The 18989-nt window shown below is 33.7% G+C and overlaps 1 protein-coding gene and 2 pseudogenes across 1 annotated transcript; 1 reads left to right on the top strand and 2 right to left on the bottom strand.

Moving 5' to 3' along the window:
- Positions 1-3365: 3365 nt before the first annotated feature.
- LOC120218958 lies at positions 3366-5564 on the top strand (annotated as a pseudogene).
- Positions 5565-6371: 807 nt separating this feature from the next.
- Positions 6372-7614, bottom strand: LOC120219022 (tetraspanin-8-like). Its single transcript, XM_039215888.1, has 2 exons — positions 7090-7614; positions 6372-6780 (listed from the first exon to the last, which is right to left on the bottom strand). Exons 1-2 carry the CDS (start codon positions 7597-7599, stop codon positions 6475-6477), a joined length of 816 nt encoding a protein of 271 aa, XP_039071819.1. The 5' UTR covers positions 7600-7614; the 3' UTR covers positions 6372-6474.
- A 3977-nt stretch (positions 7615-11591) lies between these two features.
- Positions 11592-18989, bottom strand: LOC120219021 (annotated as a pseudogene).

Here is an 18989-nt window from a genome sequence, read left to right as displayed (position 1 = left end):
TAAAGTTCTAGTTGGCATGTTTTCAAAAGAATCTATTGTTTAAGCTATGAACAGTTTTATAAATGTTTCGAATAGTTATATGTAAATAATAAGTGAAATATACATGCTCTGATTGGTTTTGTAATAATGAAAAGATCTTTTATGTAAATTAGTCATTTATATGTTATAAAAGTTTTAAATTACTCACTATTTTATACAAGTACATGTTTTAAAAGGTCAATGTGACACCTCGGATTCGTATCCGGGTCGGATATGGGTGGGGGTGTTACATTTAATGGTATCAGAGCTACGGTTTAGCCGATTCTAGGCTTAAATCGAAGTCAGAAGTGTTTTAAAAAGTGTACATGCCAACTCAAAGTGAAAAAAAATTCTGATCTGATAGTGTAAGGAGTATGTTGTCTTGCTAATAAAAATAGATTATTATGTGATAATAGAAGTATGATAATAAGAGCTTCGAAAGAAGTGAAAGGTAATAAATCTGAAGGTAATAGCATTCACCTGCCCTGGCCAGGCAGGGAGAAGAGCGAACACCTCAGGAAATGCCTGTACAAATTTGGAAAATTATTCTTCATGTTGAAGAATGTTCTGATGTGTTTTCAATTTATACTTCTTTAACTCATAGAATGAATGTATAAAATTAGTTGATAAAGTTACGAGCACCCAAGTTCAAGGGTGGATTTGAGGAAGGTTCTATTGTTATAGACCTTTGGTTGAATGATATGATAGAAGGTTTTCATTTCTTCAAAGTGGAGATGTTGAATTGAGTAGTTTTGTTGCTACTTTGGTAAGTTAGAGTATGGTGGACAATTGTCACCATAAGAACGTTAAAAGATTAAATGATGTGATTAGAATTGTATAAGAGTTCAAGAATAAGTGCATGGATGACCAGTTTATAAGAAAGATGAAACTGGAATACACGAACTTGAAAAAGGGAATTACACCTTGTATGAGAATGGTTATAAGTTTATTAAGCTAAGCAGAATTGTTGCTGAGTTAATTCCGACTGAAAATGATACATGTGATTTGTTGTTAGGACTTGCGCCTTAAATTAAAAGAGTATTACTGGTTTTTAATTTGTTATCGTTTTAAGAAATGGACGTTATTCTAATAAATTCGCTGGCTAAAGTTTTGTGACATCAATGTCAGACTTTAGTGAGGTTTGTTAATAATGGTCATTTCCGTTGGCAGAGTAGAAAATTTAACAGCATAAAGATTTCGAACGGTACAAATTGGACTACAAGGCAATAACATAGATCCGAAATCCCTTCGATGCTACATATTGTAACTGATATTATTGCTAAACCACCATTCAAAATTTTAACATACCCAAAGTCTACTCCACAACTAAAGGTCACACAAAAACTATGAAAACAAAATTTCATTGTCAAAATGTATTTTCTACTTATTAATGGGTTCTTCCTGGAAAACCCATTACTTTCGCTATTACACTCTTTTTCAGAAATTGCATAGAAACCTTTGTTTTGTTTTATGACAAATTCTATATATTTTTCTCTTTACTGATGCTCATATACTTCTGATTATTACATTTATCTTCCCATCTATTTCTAGAAAGAAGTATGATGTTTTCTTGAGTTTTAGATGTGAAGATACCCACAATAACTTCACATATCAACTATTAAGTCAAATAAAACAAAGAAAGAGATGAAAATAGACCTGTAAAACTTCAGATTGCACTATAATATAACTTGTTTTGAAGCTTCCAGCGATCGTCTCTACTCTCCAGTGAACACTAGGGTTTGGGAAAAAAGGGGAAAATGAATATAGGAACATAAATTGGTCATCAGAATATCAGATTAATTAATATTTTTAAGATACTTACAAATTGGTCACCAAAATTGATTTAAGAATATTGAGTTAAACATAAATGAATGAACATAAACAAACATAACCGAACGAACATAAACGAACATAACCGAACGTTCACGAACATAAATGAACGAACGAGACCTATGTTCATGTTCGTTCATTTAATTAAACGAACACAAAATCTTGTTCATGTTCGTTCATTTAATAAATAAACGCACATAAACGAACTTCCCGCCGCACGGTTCATGAACGGTTCGTTGAACGTTCAGTTCATTTACAGGCCTAGGAGGGACAAAAAGGTTTCCGGAGACATCCTATATTTGAACACGTTACGAATGACAATAACTTCCAACCAACTCCCTTCTTTTCCAGCGTGGGGATACACGTCCTCATGTTTTGGCCCCACAACCTCCACCTAAGAAATATCAGGTAATTACTTGAACGGTCCAAATCTAATTTTACAATACTAGTCCACTCCACAATAGATTTTTGAGCATAATTTCATCTCAATTGTATAATTATTAGACAAATGATATGACTTTTCATGAATCTTTTATGATCAACTTTTTATTTATGTGTTTATGAGCATTATGAAAAATTTAATTTACTCCCAAATTATTAAGTACTCAATTTCACTTGTATTGTTATATAGTTTTTTAGTATATAATTAAAGGTCGTTTTATGAATAATATAAAATGCTTATTAAATTAATAAATACTCGAACAACGATATCTTACATGATTGATGAAATTTTTTTCATTAACAAACACTAAGATTATTATCCATCTATACATCTAAAGGTGAATTCGATACGTTCGTCCTACGACTGGGATAATCCATAGAGACAGATTCCGTGAAAAATAGCATGCAGGTGAAAACATAAATAACAAACGGTTAGCCAGATTTGTCTTCGCGCCCATCTGAAACATTTATAACTTATATTCTTGTTAGACTTGCTTCTGACTCTGTCTTGATTAATAAATGTGTACGTTTGTTGGAGCAAATGAAGGTTTATGATCCGAATGATGCAAAAATGTAGTTCCAAACAACAAGAACTTGTTAGACCAAAATGCAAATCCACCTGAAAAAAGACATTAGAGAAAACAAGAAATTTGATATAAGAAATCATTCTTATCATCCTTTTGCTTCAATTCAATCTCCTCTTTTCTTGCCACTGCATTCAAACAGCCCAGCTCCCAGAACACGTTATGGCATATACCAATGGGAATGACACGACATTTGAGCATGAATTCTGTCCTCGTTTTCCTCCCATGATCATCTTTCCAGGCTAGATTTCATTGCTCACGCGCGTACAAGCATTTGGGAAACCTGGAATTCTCTTGGAATATTCTGGGGCAAGGCTTCAACTCCAAATGATTGTCATTTTCCTTCTCATTCAAGCCATTCATTGCGTGCTCAAACACCTCCGGCTGCCCATATTCATATCCCGACTTCTTGTATGTCCTGCGTACTCCCTCATACTTTTTTCAATTTAATACTTCATTTCTAACGTTTCTTTACTTCTTATTATTATCTAAATGCAGGCAGGGATAATACTGGGTCCTATGTTTTTCAAGGGTAAATATTCTCTTATTACAATGTCAGAGGAGAGTGTTGCAGTTCTGGGTACGGTGGCCTCTTTCGGTTATATGTTCTTTTTATTTCTATCTGGGGTGAAGATGGATGTTACTATGGCCTACAGATCCGGAAAGAAGGCAATCTGTATTAGTATCCTAACATTAGTGGTGCCTCTTATTGTTTGTTTGTTAACAGTTAAGTCCCCTCACGTCGACCAAGAACAATTCGTGGCAAACAGACCTTTCTTTCTTGCAGTAACATATTCCGGGACTTCGTTTCCGGTTTTACATTTCCTTCTCAGTGAGCTGAAGCGCATGAATTCGAAACTCGGCAGGCTAGGCCTATCAGTGGCCCTCATAGGTGACATATTATCGGTTTTTCTAATGACTATTTTGCAGGGGTTGATTGCAGGACCCTTACAAGGTGACTCTAAAGAAGTTCTTCAGCATCTTGGAAAGGCTGTACTCTTTCTTGTTCTAGTGTTCTTCTGTTTGCGACCTCTATTGAAATGGATGGTGAGATGCACGGTTGAGGGTGGAAAGATAAAGGATGCGTACCTTTATACGGTGATCTTGGCGTTCCTGGTTTCGCATAAGCTTACTTAACATTTTAGGGTATTCTTTCTCTTTGGTCCACTTGTGGGATTGGCTATCCCAGAGGGACCCCCGTTGGGTTCTGCTCTGGTGGAGAAACTGGATCCTGTTGTTTCGAGGTTTCTTATGCCTTTGTTTGCTGCAACATGTGGCATGAGGATCAACTTTTCTCATCTCAAAGAAACTACTCACCTTGCCGAACACCAAGCAATTGCCGCTCTTGCCACAATACTTGCCAAATTTGGAGTCTCATTCCTTCTTTCCTTCTTATGTAATGTCCACAAGTGACTTTTTGGCCTTTGCTTTTATAATGATAAGCAAAGGTATCGTTGAGATGGGTACCTATAGCTCCATGAATGACTCTGGGGTATGTTTTTTTTAAACTCCTCCATTCTATTGTATATTTTACATAAAATTCACAAGCATATTTACGTTCACAGTTCGAACACATGCAGCTTTTGAATCCGGATATCTTCACTTACATGACTCATTATCAATGTAACAGCAAGCATTGTGCCAATGCTTGTGAAAGCCCTCTACGATCCATCAAGAAGGTATTTGTGTTACCAGAAAAGGAGCATTATGCAGTGCATGCAGGCTCAACGAGGAGCTTCGAATGATCAGTTGCATTCACGTCCCGGCTAATGTCAATTCCATCATCCACATCCTTAATGCCTCGTGTCCCACCAGAAATAGTCCCATTGCTCTTCATGTGCTTCACCTTATAAAGCTCAGTGGGAGAGCCACTCCACTTTTCATCTCTCATGAAAAGAATTGGAACACTGATTCCGATGGCTTATACTCGGAGAACGTTGTCCTCACTTTTAATCAGTTTGAGCGGGACAATTGGGGAACCGTGTTGGTGAAAGCTTTCACCGCGGTGTCGCCACCAGATTTGATGTACGAGGATATATCAGCCTTTCCCGGGACCATCTCACATCCTTTATAATACTTCCATTTCAACGCCAATGGCATGTCGACGGCAGCATCGAATCAGAAGACCAAACCATAAGGAGTCTGAACTAAAATGTTCTCGAAAAGTCGCCTTGCTCAGTCGGGATCCTTGTCGAAGGCCAACGCCATCTGAACTATCATACACAGTCGTCATTAGAAAACTCTTCATCATACACCATTGCTATGATTTTCTTGGGGGGTAAAGATGATCGGGAGGCTCTTGCTTTAGGGAGGCGCATTTCCCAAGACAAAAGCATTAGACCGACTATAATTCATATCAGAGCTGCAAATGGGATCGTAGCTGATGATACTGATATAATGCATGACGAAGAAATGTTGAGAAATATCACAAATAGTCATATGTACACAACATACATTGAGAAGCTGGTAAACAACGGTCCCGAAACTTTAGAATTTCTTCGATCCATTGTGGATAACTATCAGCTTTTCATTGTCAGGAGACGATAAAAACGTGAAGATCCCCAGACCTTTGGTCCCCATGAATGGATTGCATTTCAAGAGATAGGGATTATCGGGGACCTGCTCTCATCTACAGATTTTGGTGGCAATAATTACGTGTTGATTGTACAACAACAACTAAGGATTGCTTAAGCCTCAATGCGAGTCATCATCCATTGGTATAATTCACTGTTGATTGTCACACAAGTGCGGGAGTAGGAGCCTTGGGTAAAATGAAAGAATTCGGGGGCAAAAAAGAGAGGAAAATGCAACAATTGTCAAGATACATAAACTAGTTCTTTCGAAATTTTGACATGGACATCTCCCCTAAAATATGCCAATTTTACATTTTTTCCGAGGCTCAATGTTTGAGCATTTGAGATACGTCAATGTGAACATCAGATTACTGCACCTTTGATTTCCCACACTTTTTTTAATGGTCAATCTTGGCTCATGTTAAGATTCAATTATCTCAGAGTTGAGTCCTATTAGATTTGAATATTGAAAAAAGCTCTCTAGAAGATTTGAAATCTGTAATGTAAAAACAGGTCTAATATAAATTAGTTCAACAAAACTATTAAAGTGTGGTCCATTCCACGCACAATAGGACTATTTAGTTCTCGGCAGCAATTGAAGCACACTCGTTTACATTTTGAATCTTTCATTTCCAGTTCTAGATGATTGTTCTGTTACTGTCACTATTTAAGCACCAGAAACACCAGGGACCGGCGCATTAACGGGTACCTACCTACATGCGAAACCCAACCTAATGCTCTTATCCAATGACCAACGCTATTTAAGCCCATATTCTCTTTCAAAGCCCAATATTTTTTGTACTCACACTATTTATCTAGCTTTTATTATTTTTACTTCTCTACGACCATAGTTTGTCAACATTCAATATAATATAACAGGAAAACCTTCAACATCAATATATGAACAAATATCTGGAACAAAAAGTTGAGACATGAATGCTAGATGATCCAATAGAAAGAGCTGCAAAAGGTCCAAATACAAACAAATATCATAACAAAAACAAAACCCTTTAATCAGCAAAACAAGATCAAGGTTTCCAGCCTTGATGATAAGCGTTGTCCCTTCTGTTGTTCCTGAAAGCACAACAGCCAACAGAGTAGACAACAATAAGGAAGATGAGGAAGACGATGTTGACAACCGCCACCTTCTTCCATGAACTCTTGAGGTTGTCTATGAAACCAGCTTTGCATGACTGACACTTGAAGCATAGAGTATCAAGGTTATTATCCCACAGATTGCAGTCTGGATTGGTCGACGCCACATCCCCTCTTGTCCAGTTAGTCGGCCCGGCGTATCTGAACTGACAGTCCTCCGATGGCTTACAACAACCAGACTGTAATTACACAAAACAAAGTTAAGGTATCAAGAGACATAGATGCTTCCAAAGTTAAGGTAATCCTAGAAAGCAGAATATTTTATACTTGAATATGCCCATTGGAAAAACTTTTTCCTCCTAAAGTTAGAATCAACTTAGTTAAAAAGATTACCCCAAAAAGCTCATAACTAACAAAAAGTATTCATGCCCAGGCCCCTATTCGCATTAATCTTTATATAATTGTAATATATATCTAATTCAATTTAAATATTGAGAAGAATAAGAAAACTAAGATCTCAAAAAAAAAAAGATAGAAAATTTATATACCTGAATGGCTGACAAGTGTGCCTGGTAAAAATCCGGGAGAGAGGTATTAAGATATTTATCATGGAGATCAATACAAACTTTACTGTCAGCCAAGCAGCTCTTAATCTTATTCCAATTCTTCTGATTAGTAACTCTTTTCTGCAACCAGTCTGAGTAATCCCCGAGCCGATATTCCTTATAACCTCTCCCAGACAACACTTCTCCCGCCCCTTTATTCGTCACCGCAAAAGAAAAGATCGTGAAGACGATACCAAGAACGATGAGGAGGAACATGACGACCAAGTAGAGCCAGAGCAGCCATGTAACGCGACAACATGCGCCGATTAATCCCGCGAGTGAGACCAACATGAGGAAGACTCCGATTACGATAACGGGCCTGTCCAATAACTGTTCGCACTCAGTCACGCCTTCTCGGCTCAGCCAAATGCCGGCGCCAAGGATAGGTATCGAGAGGATGAACGTGATCAAGTTGAGGATACCGACAAGGTTGTTGCTCAAGCGAAACATCATCGTTTCAATATACTGACAGGCTCTCCTCTCCGATTTTGATCTTTGTTTGTTTGGACAAAGAAAAAATGAGAGAGAGGGAAAACGAAAGAAAAATAAAATAAAATTGTGGAGAGAGGAGTCGGAACGGGAGATTATATACGGAACGAGCTTCTGAAGAAATAGTTGAGAAATTTCTCTGCGATTTATTGGAGAGTCTACCTCTGCAAATTTATTGTCACGCGCTATACACGCTGCACACTGCAATAGCGTGGGATATAATGTGACCTTATTTGGATTTTACACCACGTTCATAAACTCATACTAATCTTATTCAATTAATATAAAAATAAATTTCTAAATTTTATGATATTTTAAAATTAAATTAAATAAATTTCTAAATTTTACGATATTTTAAAATTAAATTAAATAAATATTTTTATGAGAATAAATTTTACGTATTAATTAGAATATTACGTTACTCATGAGAGAGTGTTAGATAAAGTTGAATTTATATATTGATATCATATAACCATAACATTTATTTCTCTGTATCAGGGAAAAATAAACAAAGATAGTTAAAATCACACACAAAATCCATATAAAGAAGCTAATGGGGTAATTACTTAAATGTGTTTTCTTCTTTAATGTATTAAAGTTAAGATAAATATAATATCCTATCATCTATAGAAATGTGTTTTGGTGGCCAAATGAGTTTAAATTTGAGAATCTAATTTAAAATATCTCGAGATTGTAAAAAGTGGTTTATTAAAATTTACAAAATGATCATCTGACTACTCATTATGTTCCAAACTCGCCTTTTTCTATTAAAAAATTAACAATCATCTAAGTTAAATATTCACATGCGGACTGAGATATGAAAGTTGTTTGAGACTATGAGATCATATTTTATCATATATCAATCAACAGGTTTACGTCCAACTCAAACTACGTTAATTTTTAACGAAAAATGACGAGTTTGGAACATTATGAATAGTCAAGTGACCATTTTTTAACTTTTAATAGTCGATGAACTCAACAAAGCAACTGTATATAATTAGAGACTATTTTATAACTTTTAATAGTCGGATAACTTAATAAACCAATATCCTATAGTCACCCTTGTGTGTTTACCTTTTAAAAAAATACGATTTAGTCCGAGTTTGTTAAATAAGTATTATTTGATCAAAATCTGTCACCATTATATTACTCCATTTGTTATTGTATGAGAATTCAACTTTCAAGGACAATTAACATTTCCCAAAGTCAGCACCTTGCGTATAATATCAACTTGCAATTGATAATGTAGTCTAACCGCACTTTTAATTAAAATGTTAGTTTTGATCATATAACTAATGTCAAACGAAAAAAAATTAAAAATAAAATTGATTTTAGAACGATGATTTTAAATCAACCACAATTTAGGTTTTTTAACATTTCCATTTTTAATTTTATGTGTAGAAGCAAATTTATATTTTTATCATTGTTAATACATGAACTCCACTCGTTTGCGTTAGAAAAAAAACTTTGAAATTCAATTTCTTTTATAAAATATGTATTAACTTTTTGTTTCAATAATTTAATACTAATATGTTTAAAAATTATAATTTATTACTTAATAATTTATTTTAATTACTTAAAAAATTATAATTTATATATTAAAATATTAAAATATTAATAGTGAGTTATTATAAAATATATTTTTATTATGATTATATTTTTATACTTTTATTATAATTTAAATTGATATTTTCCATATATTAAAGTATTAATAAATTTAAATAATTTAGCATATTTTGAATTTATAATATAATATCTAAAATTAACATTTCACCTTATTAAAAATACTTTTTAATAACAATACTATACAATAAAATTTAAATCCAATTTTTTAAAAATCACTTTTGAAACTACATTTTCACCGCACTTTTCAAAATCCACTGTCTAATCTGATGAGTGTGGGATTGGTTTTATTAATTTTATTTAAGGGTAAACTACATGGATTACTACTTAATTATGATTGGAAGTTATTTTTATCATTGATGTTTTAATTTGATCAAACAAATCATTCAACTATTTAAATAGTTGAATCAAGTCACTGACCGATAACTCTTAATGATAGAGGTGACGTGATAGTTAAAATTTAACCGAGAAAATAAATCATGAGTTAATTTTTTGGTATAATTATTTATTTGATCCTTGTTACTTACACAAGATATCAATTTAATCTTAATTTTAATTAAATCAATAAATTTAATCCTCTAATTTTATTATGAATGAAATATATATATATATATATATATATATATATATATATTTTAAATTTTCGTATGGAGAAGAAAAGTTTATCTAAGATTTTAATATTTATAGTTCACTGTACTCTTTCTTCTCTTTTTACAACTTTCTCGGTCACCAAACAGACAAAAAAAATACTACGAAGAATCGGAATATATTACAAAGTGGGTAGCCGTATAACCGTATGTTACAGCGAAACCCAACTGGTGCAAGGGTCTATACCAAAATTCTACCAAGGTCATCGGAATACGACCGTGATTGTTGTGCCGATGTCGGGAAATCCAGAACGGTACCGACTTGCTGGCGTCGCTGCAACAGCAGCGACTGCAAACGGGGAACATACCTTCACTGCTGAGGGCCAGACAACCTGTGAGGCTTAAGCTTGGGAGCTTAAAGCTGCCGGAAATGAAGTTCACGGTTCAGTGCCGGCTAGTGGTGGATGCTTTATCTGCTAAAAATGCCATCAGAATTTCGAGAAGCAGCTGCAGGTGTAGGTTTAGGCTTTAAACCTCAAGTTTCTTCACTGCTTGGATTATATTGCTTTATCCATATTTTTTTTTTCATACATTTTATTTTCTTTAATTTTTCATTAAAAAATGGAGGATTTTTACGAGGTTTCGTCGTCCATTACTTATATTCTATAAACTTTGGCCTCTTGGGTACCTATGTATACGTAATACCTATTCTATTTATTCCAGAACCTATGTATTACAGTAATATTAAAATTCTTTTGTTAAAGATTACAGCTGAGGTATGATGTATATCTGATGCAATTTTTCTTTTCCCTAATCCATAATTTTTTTTCCAATTCAATACTTGAAAGTTACGAGTAGAGAAATACTAGATAATTAAAATGAAATAAAAATAGAATATTAATAATAATTTTGAGAAAAAAATAATTAAATGAGAAAAATAAAACACTTTGATTAGATAATTAAATACGTAATTTATCTTTAATATTATTTTGGACCTCATTAATTCTTTTTTACAAATTTTGCAAATTGTGGGTATAATAAATTTATTGAATATAATAAATAATAAAATATATTATTAATCCTAACACGTGTCGTAATTTAATTAGAGGATTAAATATATAGAATTTAACTAAAATTAGAACTAAATTGACATCTTGTGTAAGAAACAAGGATTAAATATATAATTATATCAAAAAATTAATTGAAGAGTCATTCTCTAGGTTAAATTTTAACTTCCATGTCACCTCCCCTGTTGAAAGTTAACGATCAGTAGTTTGATTGAACCATTTAAATAATTGGATGATTTGTTTGATCAAATTAAAACATCAATAGTCAAAATAATTTTTTATTATTGTTGAGTGGTTACCCGTGTAGTTTACCCCTTATTTAATTGTAATTTATACAATAACATGTAAGAATACAAATTTAAATATATTTGAGGATAAAACATCTTATAATCTAGAAGTAAAAAATAAATATAGATAATCTAAGTGTTATATAATAAAATACTAATTTAATTAATTATATTGATTTAGGATTTTATGTTTTCTTTTTAGACTTCAATTTGACAACATGAAAATGATGGGTACTTTATCATCCACCTCCTCCACGAGTACACAACAAGATTTAAATCATTTTATACATGCATATATGAATGAAAGTGTTGCTGATGAAAGTTCAACTACAACAATTTAAGTTAAGTTAACTCAAGAACAAGAAATCACCTGGGTAACAAAATCAACGGTGAACTCGTTTCTCACACCAAACTAGTCAATAGCTGCTCCTTAATCCAGATCTTTGCATGTAACAATTCAAAATCCCACCAAATTCAGAGCAAAAATGACAGGTAGTTCATCTCTTTTGAGCGATGTGTGAATTCGTTTCTCACACCATCATGGAACATGGGCTTTATACCAAGGTATTCCCCAGTGACAGAAACATCGGTAAACTTGACAGATTTGGACCTAACAAAATGGTCCTCCCATCACTGACGGAAACACCCTACTGGTTTTTGAACAAACTCGATGGAATCTGAAAGAATAAAAGAAAGAAAGAGAAGGAGATGAAGATCACAATTCAGCGTCGGAGATCAAACAGTAAGCCGACTATATTAACATTTCAAGAGATACATAAATGTTGGTATGGTGAACAATTTTGCTCGGTGTCTGCATAAATATAATTGAAATTCTATACTTCAAATCATTTCACAAGAAGCCAACAGAAGATAAATATGCATTTGACATGCTCACCTCTATTCGATTTTTTTTCAATATACATATCAATATTTGAGCACTACCACTATTAATCACTTAAACAAAAGCAGATAGATATGTCTATAGCATGTAGACAGTTGAAACGAGATCAGCAGGTCTAAAAAACAAGCTGTTTAACAAGCATTTTCTCTACCATATGAATGTTATCAAATGAATCTTCATGGCATAATATAATACTCTATGAATAACAAACCTCAACTAATTGCCCTCCACATACTTGCCACCATATTGTTACCACAAACCTTTACTGAGGATGCTAGGAGCACAGCCTCCAAAAGGGTCAGGAAGGTGCGCTAAAGGTAGGTTGTGACGAATCTTAAGTCAGTCATGTGCTATGTTCAGTTATTAAAGTATTAGTCAGGAGCTTGAGAAAGCTTTATTCGGTAATTCTGAGTTCCAACTTATGTTTCTTTAAGAAGAAATTCCAGATACCGAGTCCACTTGGGGGGTTCTGTGTAGGGGATGCTTTAGAAGTGTGGCAAGAGTCCTCCCACCACACTGTTGCTGCATTTTATGACTTCATTTCAAGGGTCAAATCATAAAAACGACTCTACAATACAATAGGTGTCCCTAGGACTGTAAATGAACCGATCTTGAACGAGGAGACCTCTATTCACGTTGTTTTGTTTATTTTTCAGCGTTTAAAATTTCAAAATTGTGTTAGTGTTCATTTGTTTAATGTTCACAAACGTGTTCAATTAATGTCCACAAACATGTTAATGAGTAAACCGTAAATAAACATATTTTTTTTTAGATCTAATAATCAAACTAATAAACGAGCTAATAAACAAACAAAACACACCTCTATTCAAACTCGTTCGTTTAATTAAACATACTTTATTTTTCATGCTCGCTTACTTAGTTAACAAACGAACATAAATAAACAATATATGAACAATTCACGAGTAGTTAGTCGAACACTATCTTCGTTTACAATCTTGAGTCCCTCCCCTCATGTTTGTAAAGGGACCCTAGGTGTTATTAAGTTAATTTTTTGCCTTTGTCGGAGTAATGTTTATAATTATTGGAGTAATTTTTAGAATAATTGGATCCTTTTTCTTTTTAAGGAAAGTTAATTATTTTTAGTATAGTTAGCTCCTTTTTCTTATTAAGGAATGCGATCTTTGTAATTAGTCGCATAAGAACAATGGCAGGAAGCAAGAGCATAAAACAAGAAAATATACCATGTTTCATTTTTGTAAATGAAAAGGAAAGAATAAAGAAATCATAATGGGGGGAAAAAACCTTCGGTTCATTTTAAGTAGATAATTAGAGAAGGTTAATGACATACCTTCACATGATGAGGCATGATCTTAATATCACACGGTGCATGAAGCCACGTCTCAGGTGAGTAGAACAAAAAGTTCTCTGGTCTACTAGTGTACACGTCTGCATATTGATGAATGTGATAAGAAAAAGCAGATTCTTGACCTTTATCAGTGAGGAAGGTGGCCCCAAAAGATGTATTGAACATTCTCTTCATCGTACTGCGTGCTTTCTGCCTTTCTTCGTTTAATTCATACATAAGTAATTTGTACGCTTCACTTCTCTTACTACTGGGTACAGTTGCATGTAATCTCCCAAGAAGTTCCTGTAGTATATGAAATTTTGCCTGCATCGAAGAAAGATTTTTAAAGGATAAAGTCAAATTTCTATTTTTGAGTTCTCACATTGAAGACAAAAGCAACAGAACTCTGCAAGCAATAGAATGGTCAACAGAATTAAGATATTTGAAGGTAAAGACATACTCCAGAGATTTGAAAGCATCCGAATTCAGCACACTAGGATAGGTGGCAACAAAGCAGCCCACAATCTCGCTCAATTCAGAATGAATATTTAAGACAACCTATACTGGATTAAAGAGTATCCCCATGTATTCAACAAATGGTCATGTATCATATGATTTCATTTAAGCTTAACTAAAGTTTCAAAAAAAAATAATGATTAAAAAAGGGTCAATAGATGTAAGTATTCAACATTGTGGTCCATTCAACACAATCAACCTTTGAGTTTACTTTTTCAACAAAAAAAAGCCTTTAAGTTGACAAATAACTAAATAAGGAAGCCAACACCATTTCTCAATATCAAATAAACGTAAGAGAGTGATGATAAAAAGCTCCCAAAATCAAAGAGGCAGAAATATACTATACCTGTTCAAATCGATATCTATCTTCATTCTGTATGCGTATTTCATTCTGAAATCAAAAACAATCCAAAGGCATGAAGAGTTTGTCTTGTAAAACACCACAAGCACACAAAGACAAGAACTAAGAATGAACGGAGGCATACTTCTAATTCATGGATGATAGCAGCAGTCCGCCAACCAGCCTTTGAAGGGCCCCTCAAGTCACTAAATAGGTGGTCACCAAAGTATATCACCTAATAAAGAAAACCAGGGCAGTGAAATACTCCCATCAGCAAGAACTTACCACAATCTAGTTACACGTGATTGAACACACTTGTAAAAGATCATATAAAATGCTATAAAGCATAAACTATGATATACCTCTGGGCCATTCCATTTAGTGATTTGGAGAAAAGATTTCAGAGATCCATGGTAATATATTTTATTTTTTAAGAACTTATCCACTTTCGTAAAAGCTAGAGTATCCTTCTCTGCGTCATAGCAGCTGCAATTATAGTTCCAGGAGACTGATCAAATATATATGAATCAGAAAAGCATGCAATTGTTATTAGCAAGTGCACAAAAAAAGGCCAAGGAAGGGATAAAACTAAAATAAAAGATAAGAACAAACTAATGCAGCAAAGAAAATGAACTTTCCTAATCCTGCTTCTACATTTCTATTTTAAGCAATTCACGAGATAGGTTATTCTAAAACCATTTGATCAATTTTCTCCATGAAATTGTAGGAGGTCAGGTTTGTGTCCAGGTTTATATTGGTTATTTTCTAATTTAAAAGCTAGTTTTCAATTGGCATCTAAGTCAGATAGGTTAAAAATTATTTTAAGAGTGTATTTTGATAGACACTCCCTCACCTACTTGGCACCAGATAGCAAACTAACTCTTTGATTCACACCAATTTTTTTTCATGATAATCTAATTTTTATCCATGCTTTACCAACTCATATCATTATAGCAGTGATTAGTTCAATTATACTATCTCATATCGTTGTAGCAGAAAAGAAAAAATAAAAAAAACAAATCAACTCCATTACGAACCATGTTAAATAAAAACATGGAGAATATAAAAAGTTGAAGATACAAACCGGAAAGGATGCTCAGAAGTATAAAAACCCGGCTTATTAGCTTTTGCAATTACAACATCAAAAAGCTCCCTCCATGAATCTCTGCTATCCATTGAATCCTAAAAACATGTCAAACATAGCTCAAAAACTCAACAAATAATTCTAAGCATGAAACTAAGTATGGAAAGAATGATGATACCTTAAATGTGCAGAACAAGGGCAAAGTGATTGAAGTGACAATTTTTGAAAGTTGAAAATATTGAGATATTTCATGCAAGCATGTATAGATAATATTTGACACTTCCAAACTCTTACCAATATAAAGCAGATGAACATGCCAAAACATTATTAAAGATTAAAAAGCAATTCACATTACACAACTTCCATTCATCCACCAGAGTTATTTGAGTAAATTGCATCAGACATCCCCAACTATGTCTTAGATTCTAAATTGGTCCGCATACTTCAAAACCATATAATTGAGTCTTGAAACTATCAATATTGTTTCAATCAGGTCCTTTCATCAATCTAATTGTTAACATGGACGTTAAATGCTAGTTTAGATTTGACGCAAAGCATATATAGAACACGTGGACACTTGAGTTTGATGTTTTAAAAGAAAAGAAATAAAGAAATATCCCCGTTGAATCTTAATGACACGGTTTGTTTTCTTAACATGCAAATCCAAAATGTCTGTCCAACATTTGCACACTGTTTAAAAATTGATCCATGTATTTTGAATATGTACTTTGTCATATCCGAGCTAACATTAAATAATTGAGGGAATAATTAGAATGTGTTGAAGTTAAGGGACCAATTTAGAATCTGGGCAATATCTGGGGATGTCTAGTGCAATTCACCCAGGTTATTTTGACTAACCATATCACGTATTTATAAGTTCCTCCTTACAATTTGATAAATAATGTTTGAATATTTCTGTGAAATAATGATGATGAAATATCAACATGAAGTTCATTAATCACCATTGAGAGACTTCCACAGATGATATGATTGAATATATTTAAAGAACATTTCCATTAACTGTATCTTCTCTACCTTTAGAAAGAATAAGCACTAAATCACAACTTCAAACAAAAAGGGGATGGATAGCAAATTGCTTCAAAAATGAACCAAAAGCAATACATAATTCATATGCAATAAATATGAATCATCCATTAAGATGAATAAGAACTACAAAATAAGAAGGCATCAGTACTACTGCAATGTATACCTCCAACAAAAACTGCATCCCTCCATCCACAAAGTAATACGGTGAGTTTGTTAGCAAGAAAATTTTCTTCCCTTCTCCTTTAACATCCTTAGAAAGTGTAATAACTGGCCCTGAAACAGACACCAAAATTAGCATTCCCGGGAGGAAAGAACAGATTTCACACATGACACAGTAAACTTTACAAAAGTCTTTCTTTGAAACTAAAAGGCACTCAAACTTAAAAGCAACTAAAACATAAATAGTTAGAACTTACATTTTTTACTAGATACCGATGAGGATCAGAAAGAATTCCTCTATGCATCAAACCACTTTGATGAACATGCAGAATTGCACGATTGACATCTTCATATATATAGCAGGCATCGAATTCTAGTTTAGCATCAACGAAGTATTGCACAATATCAGCAATGAGACATGCCTAAAAAGATCATGAAGGAAAAAAAATCAGGAACTTAAAAATAGAACAAAATATGCGTTTATCATAAAGGCAAATAGTCCAAGAATGGGTTAACAAACTTATAAATCCTGATAACGCAAATTGACAACCCTAAAATATGCTCTATCCATATCAGTGTCTACAAGTGGATTTGCAAATTGACAGGAAATTTTGACATTTATTAGATATATTGAAAAAAGAACTTGTTATACTATTTCATCAGGATTTCCCAAACATCACCATCTAACTAAAATGTTCTGACAAACACTCATTAGATGCGACAGACAATTTTGAAAGCCTACATCTTTTATCATTTATACATACATGTACAACATTGTTATACATACAAACAATGCAATTACTGAAACTGACCTCACTAAAGCAGAAAAAGTCCATCAAGCCCACAAGATGGCGTGCCTGGTCACGACCAATATGTCTTGTGCCATATATCTCTTCTATTTCTTTCTCACTAAGCTGCATTATAAGTTGCAAAATGAGAAGCAGGATATAAGAATTTCCCAACAAATGCACATTACACAAACTGATAAGAAGCAGAAGCCTTGGGCTATTGCTCTTGGTAATTAATAAAAATGATAAGTGTTGTTACAAGTTTTAAGAAACTTTAAACTCACATCTTACCAGGTGCCAAAACCACCCATGTAAAACATGGAAGCTTTTCTCTAATATTTTCCTCTCTCTCTCCCTTTATTGCCTATCATACTCCACTACTTTATCTTGGTAATAAATAACTCATATCAATCATCAATGCATTGAACAATAAGCAGAACAGCCATGCCACTGGAAATAATTAATAGTACCTGGCGATGACCATAGAAGCATCCCTCTGGCTCTATGGAACCAAAAAAATCCAACTTCAAGAGACATCCATGCTGCCTATCATAGTACAATCCTCTAATGGGAAAGGATGGATCATATTTAAAACTCATACAAACCTCTGGATACTTAAACTGCAAGAATTCGACAGATAACAATTGGGCAACACCAACAATAAGCCACACCGCAAAAACATCAATTACATAGCTGCATTATAATATCACATAAATGCTAACCTCATTGACCATATGCTCCTTTGCGAGATCATATATCAAACATTGCAAGTTCGCAGAGTAATGTACCAAGGTAAAATCATAATCAAATCCGTATACTTGAATAAGATCCAGTCTGATACCCCTATTCACATATATACCTACATCAACACCAAAAAGAACATTTTGAATACTATAGGATCATATACAGTATTCGCAAATATACTAAAATAGATTCAAATTGAACCTTCAGGATTCATCTTGGGCATAGCCTTGAGTGCTTCTGGAATCTCAAGGAATCTCTGTTTGGCAGCATCAAACTCCCTCCGTATCTTGTCAATGTCATCATTAACCTCCGAAGTGTCTGCTTCAGCACGCTTTATTTGTTCCTCAAACTTGGATACTGTTTGCTTGTAGCCACGGACATTTGCGCCCAATCCTATTTTTTTGTAAGAACAGTAATATAAATCTCAAATAATCAACAACTCACTACCAAGTACCAAGAGAATCGGAATGTTTCCATTTGAAAGATTTACAAAAACAAAACAGAAATATAAGACTTGAAAGTCTAAATTTACAGATTCTTTTTAAAGAAAAAAGAATCAAACCGTGAACACAAACTAAAAATGAGGGGGAGGGGGAACCTATATAAACTCCAGAAGAAGAAAATATCGTTCTCTGCAACAAAGATACATGGAAAGTGAGATCATTATTGCTATTAATTTTATAAATATGAAAACAGAGAGAGAGAGAGGGGGGGGCGAGAATACGTTGAGAGAAGAACAAAGAGGAAGAAGCCTGCGAAAAGAAGCCATGAAAGTAAAGGAAAGGAATTCAACTGAGCTTACGACAAGATTGGAAAAGAGCAGATTTATTATGTTTAATTTCAGTCGTATAAAGAAAAATACGGGAAAATTGAATACGGTGAAGGAGCATTCCAATTTCCGGGTT

This window comes from Hibiscus syriacus, unplaced genomic scaffold (assembly GCF_006381635.1).
Source record: "Hibiscus syriacus cultivar Baekdansim isolate YM2019G1 unplaced genomic scaffold, ASM638163v2 tig00110202_pilon, whole genome shotgun sequence".
Taxonomy (NCBI): domain Eukaryota; kingdom Viridiplantae; phylum Streptophyta; class Magnoliopsida; order Malvales; family Malvaceae; genus Hibiscus; species Hibiscus syriacus.
The sequence above is the reverse complement of the archived record's forward strand: the minus strand, read 5'-3'. Positions and strand labels throughout refer to the sequence as shown.

Excerpts from the sequence above, each read along its gene's own strand:
- LOC120219022 (XM_039215888.1), bottom strand. The coding sequence starts at position 7,599 with ATGATGTTTCGCTTGAGCAACAACCTTGTCGGTATCCTCAACTTGATC. Across the intron at positions 6,781-7,089 it reads CACACTTGTCAGCCATTCAG|TCTGGTTGTTGTAAGCCATC; the intron begins GTATATAAATTT and ends GTGTAATTACAG.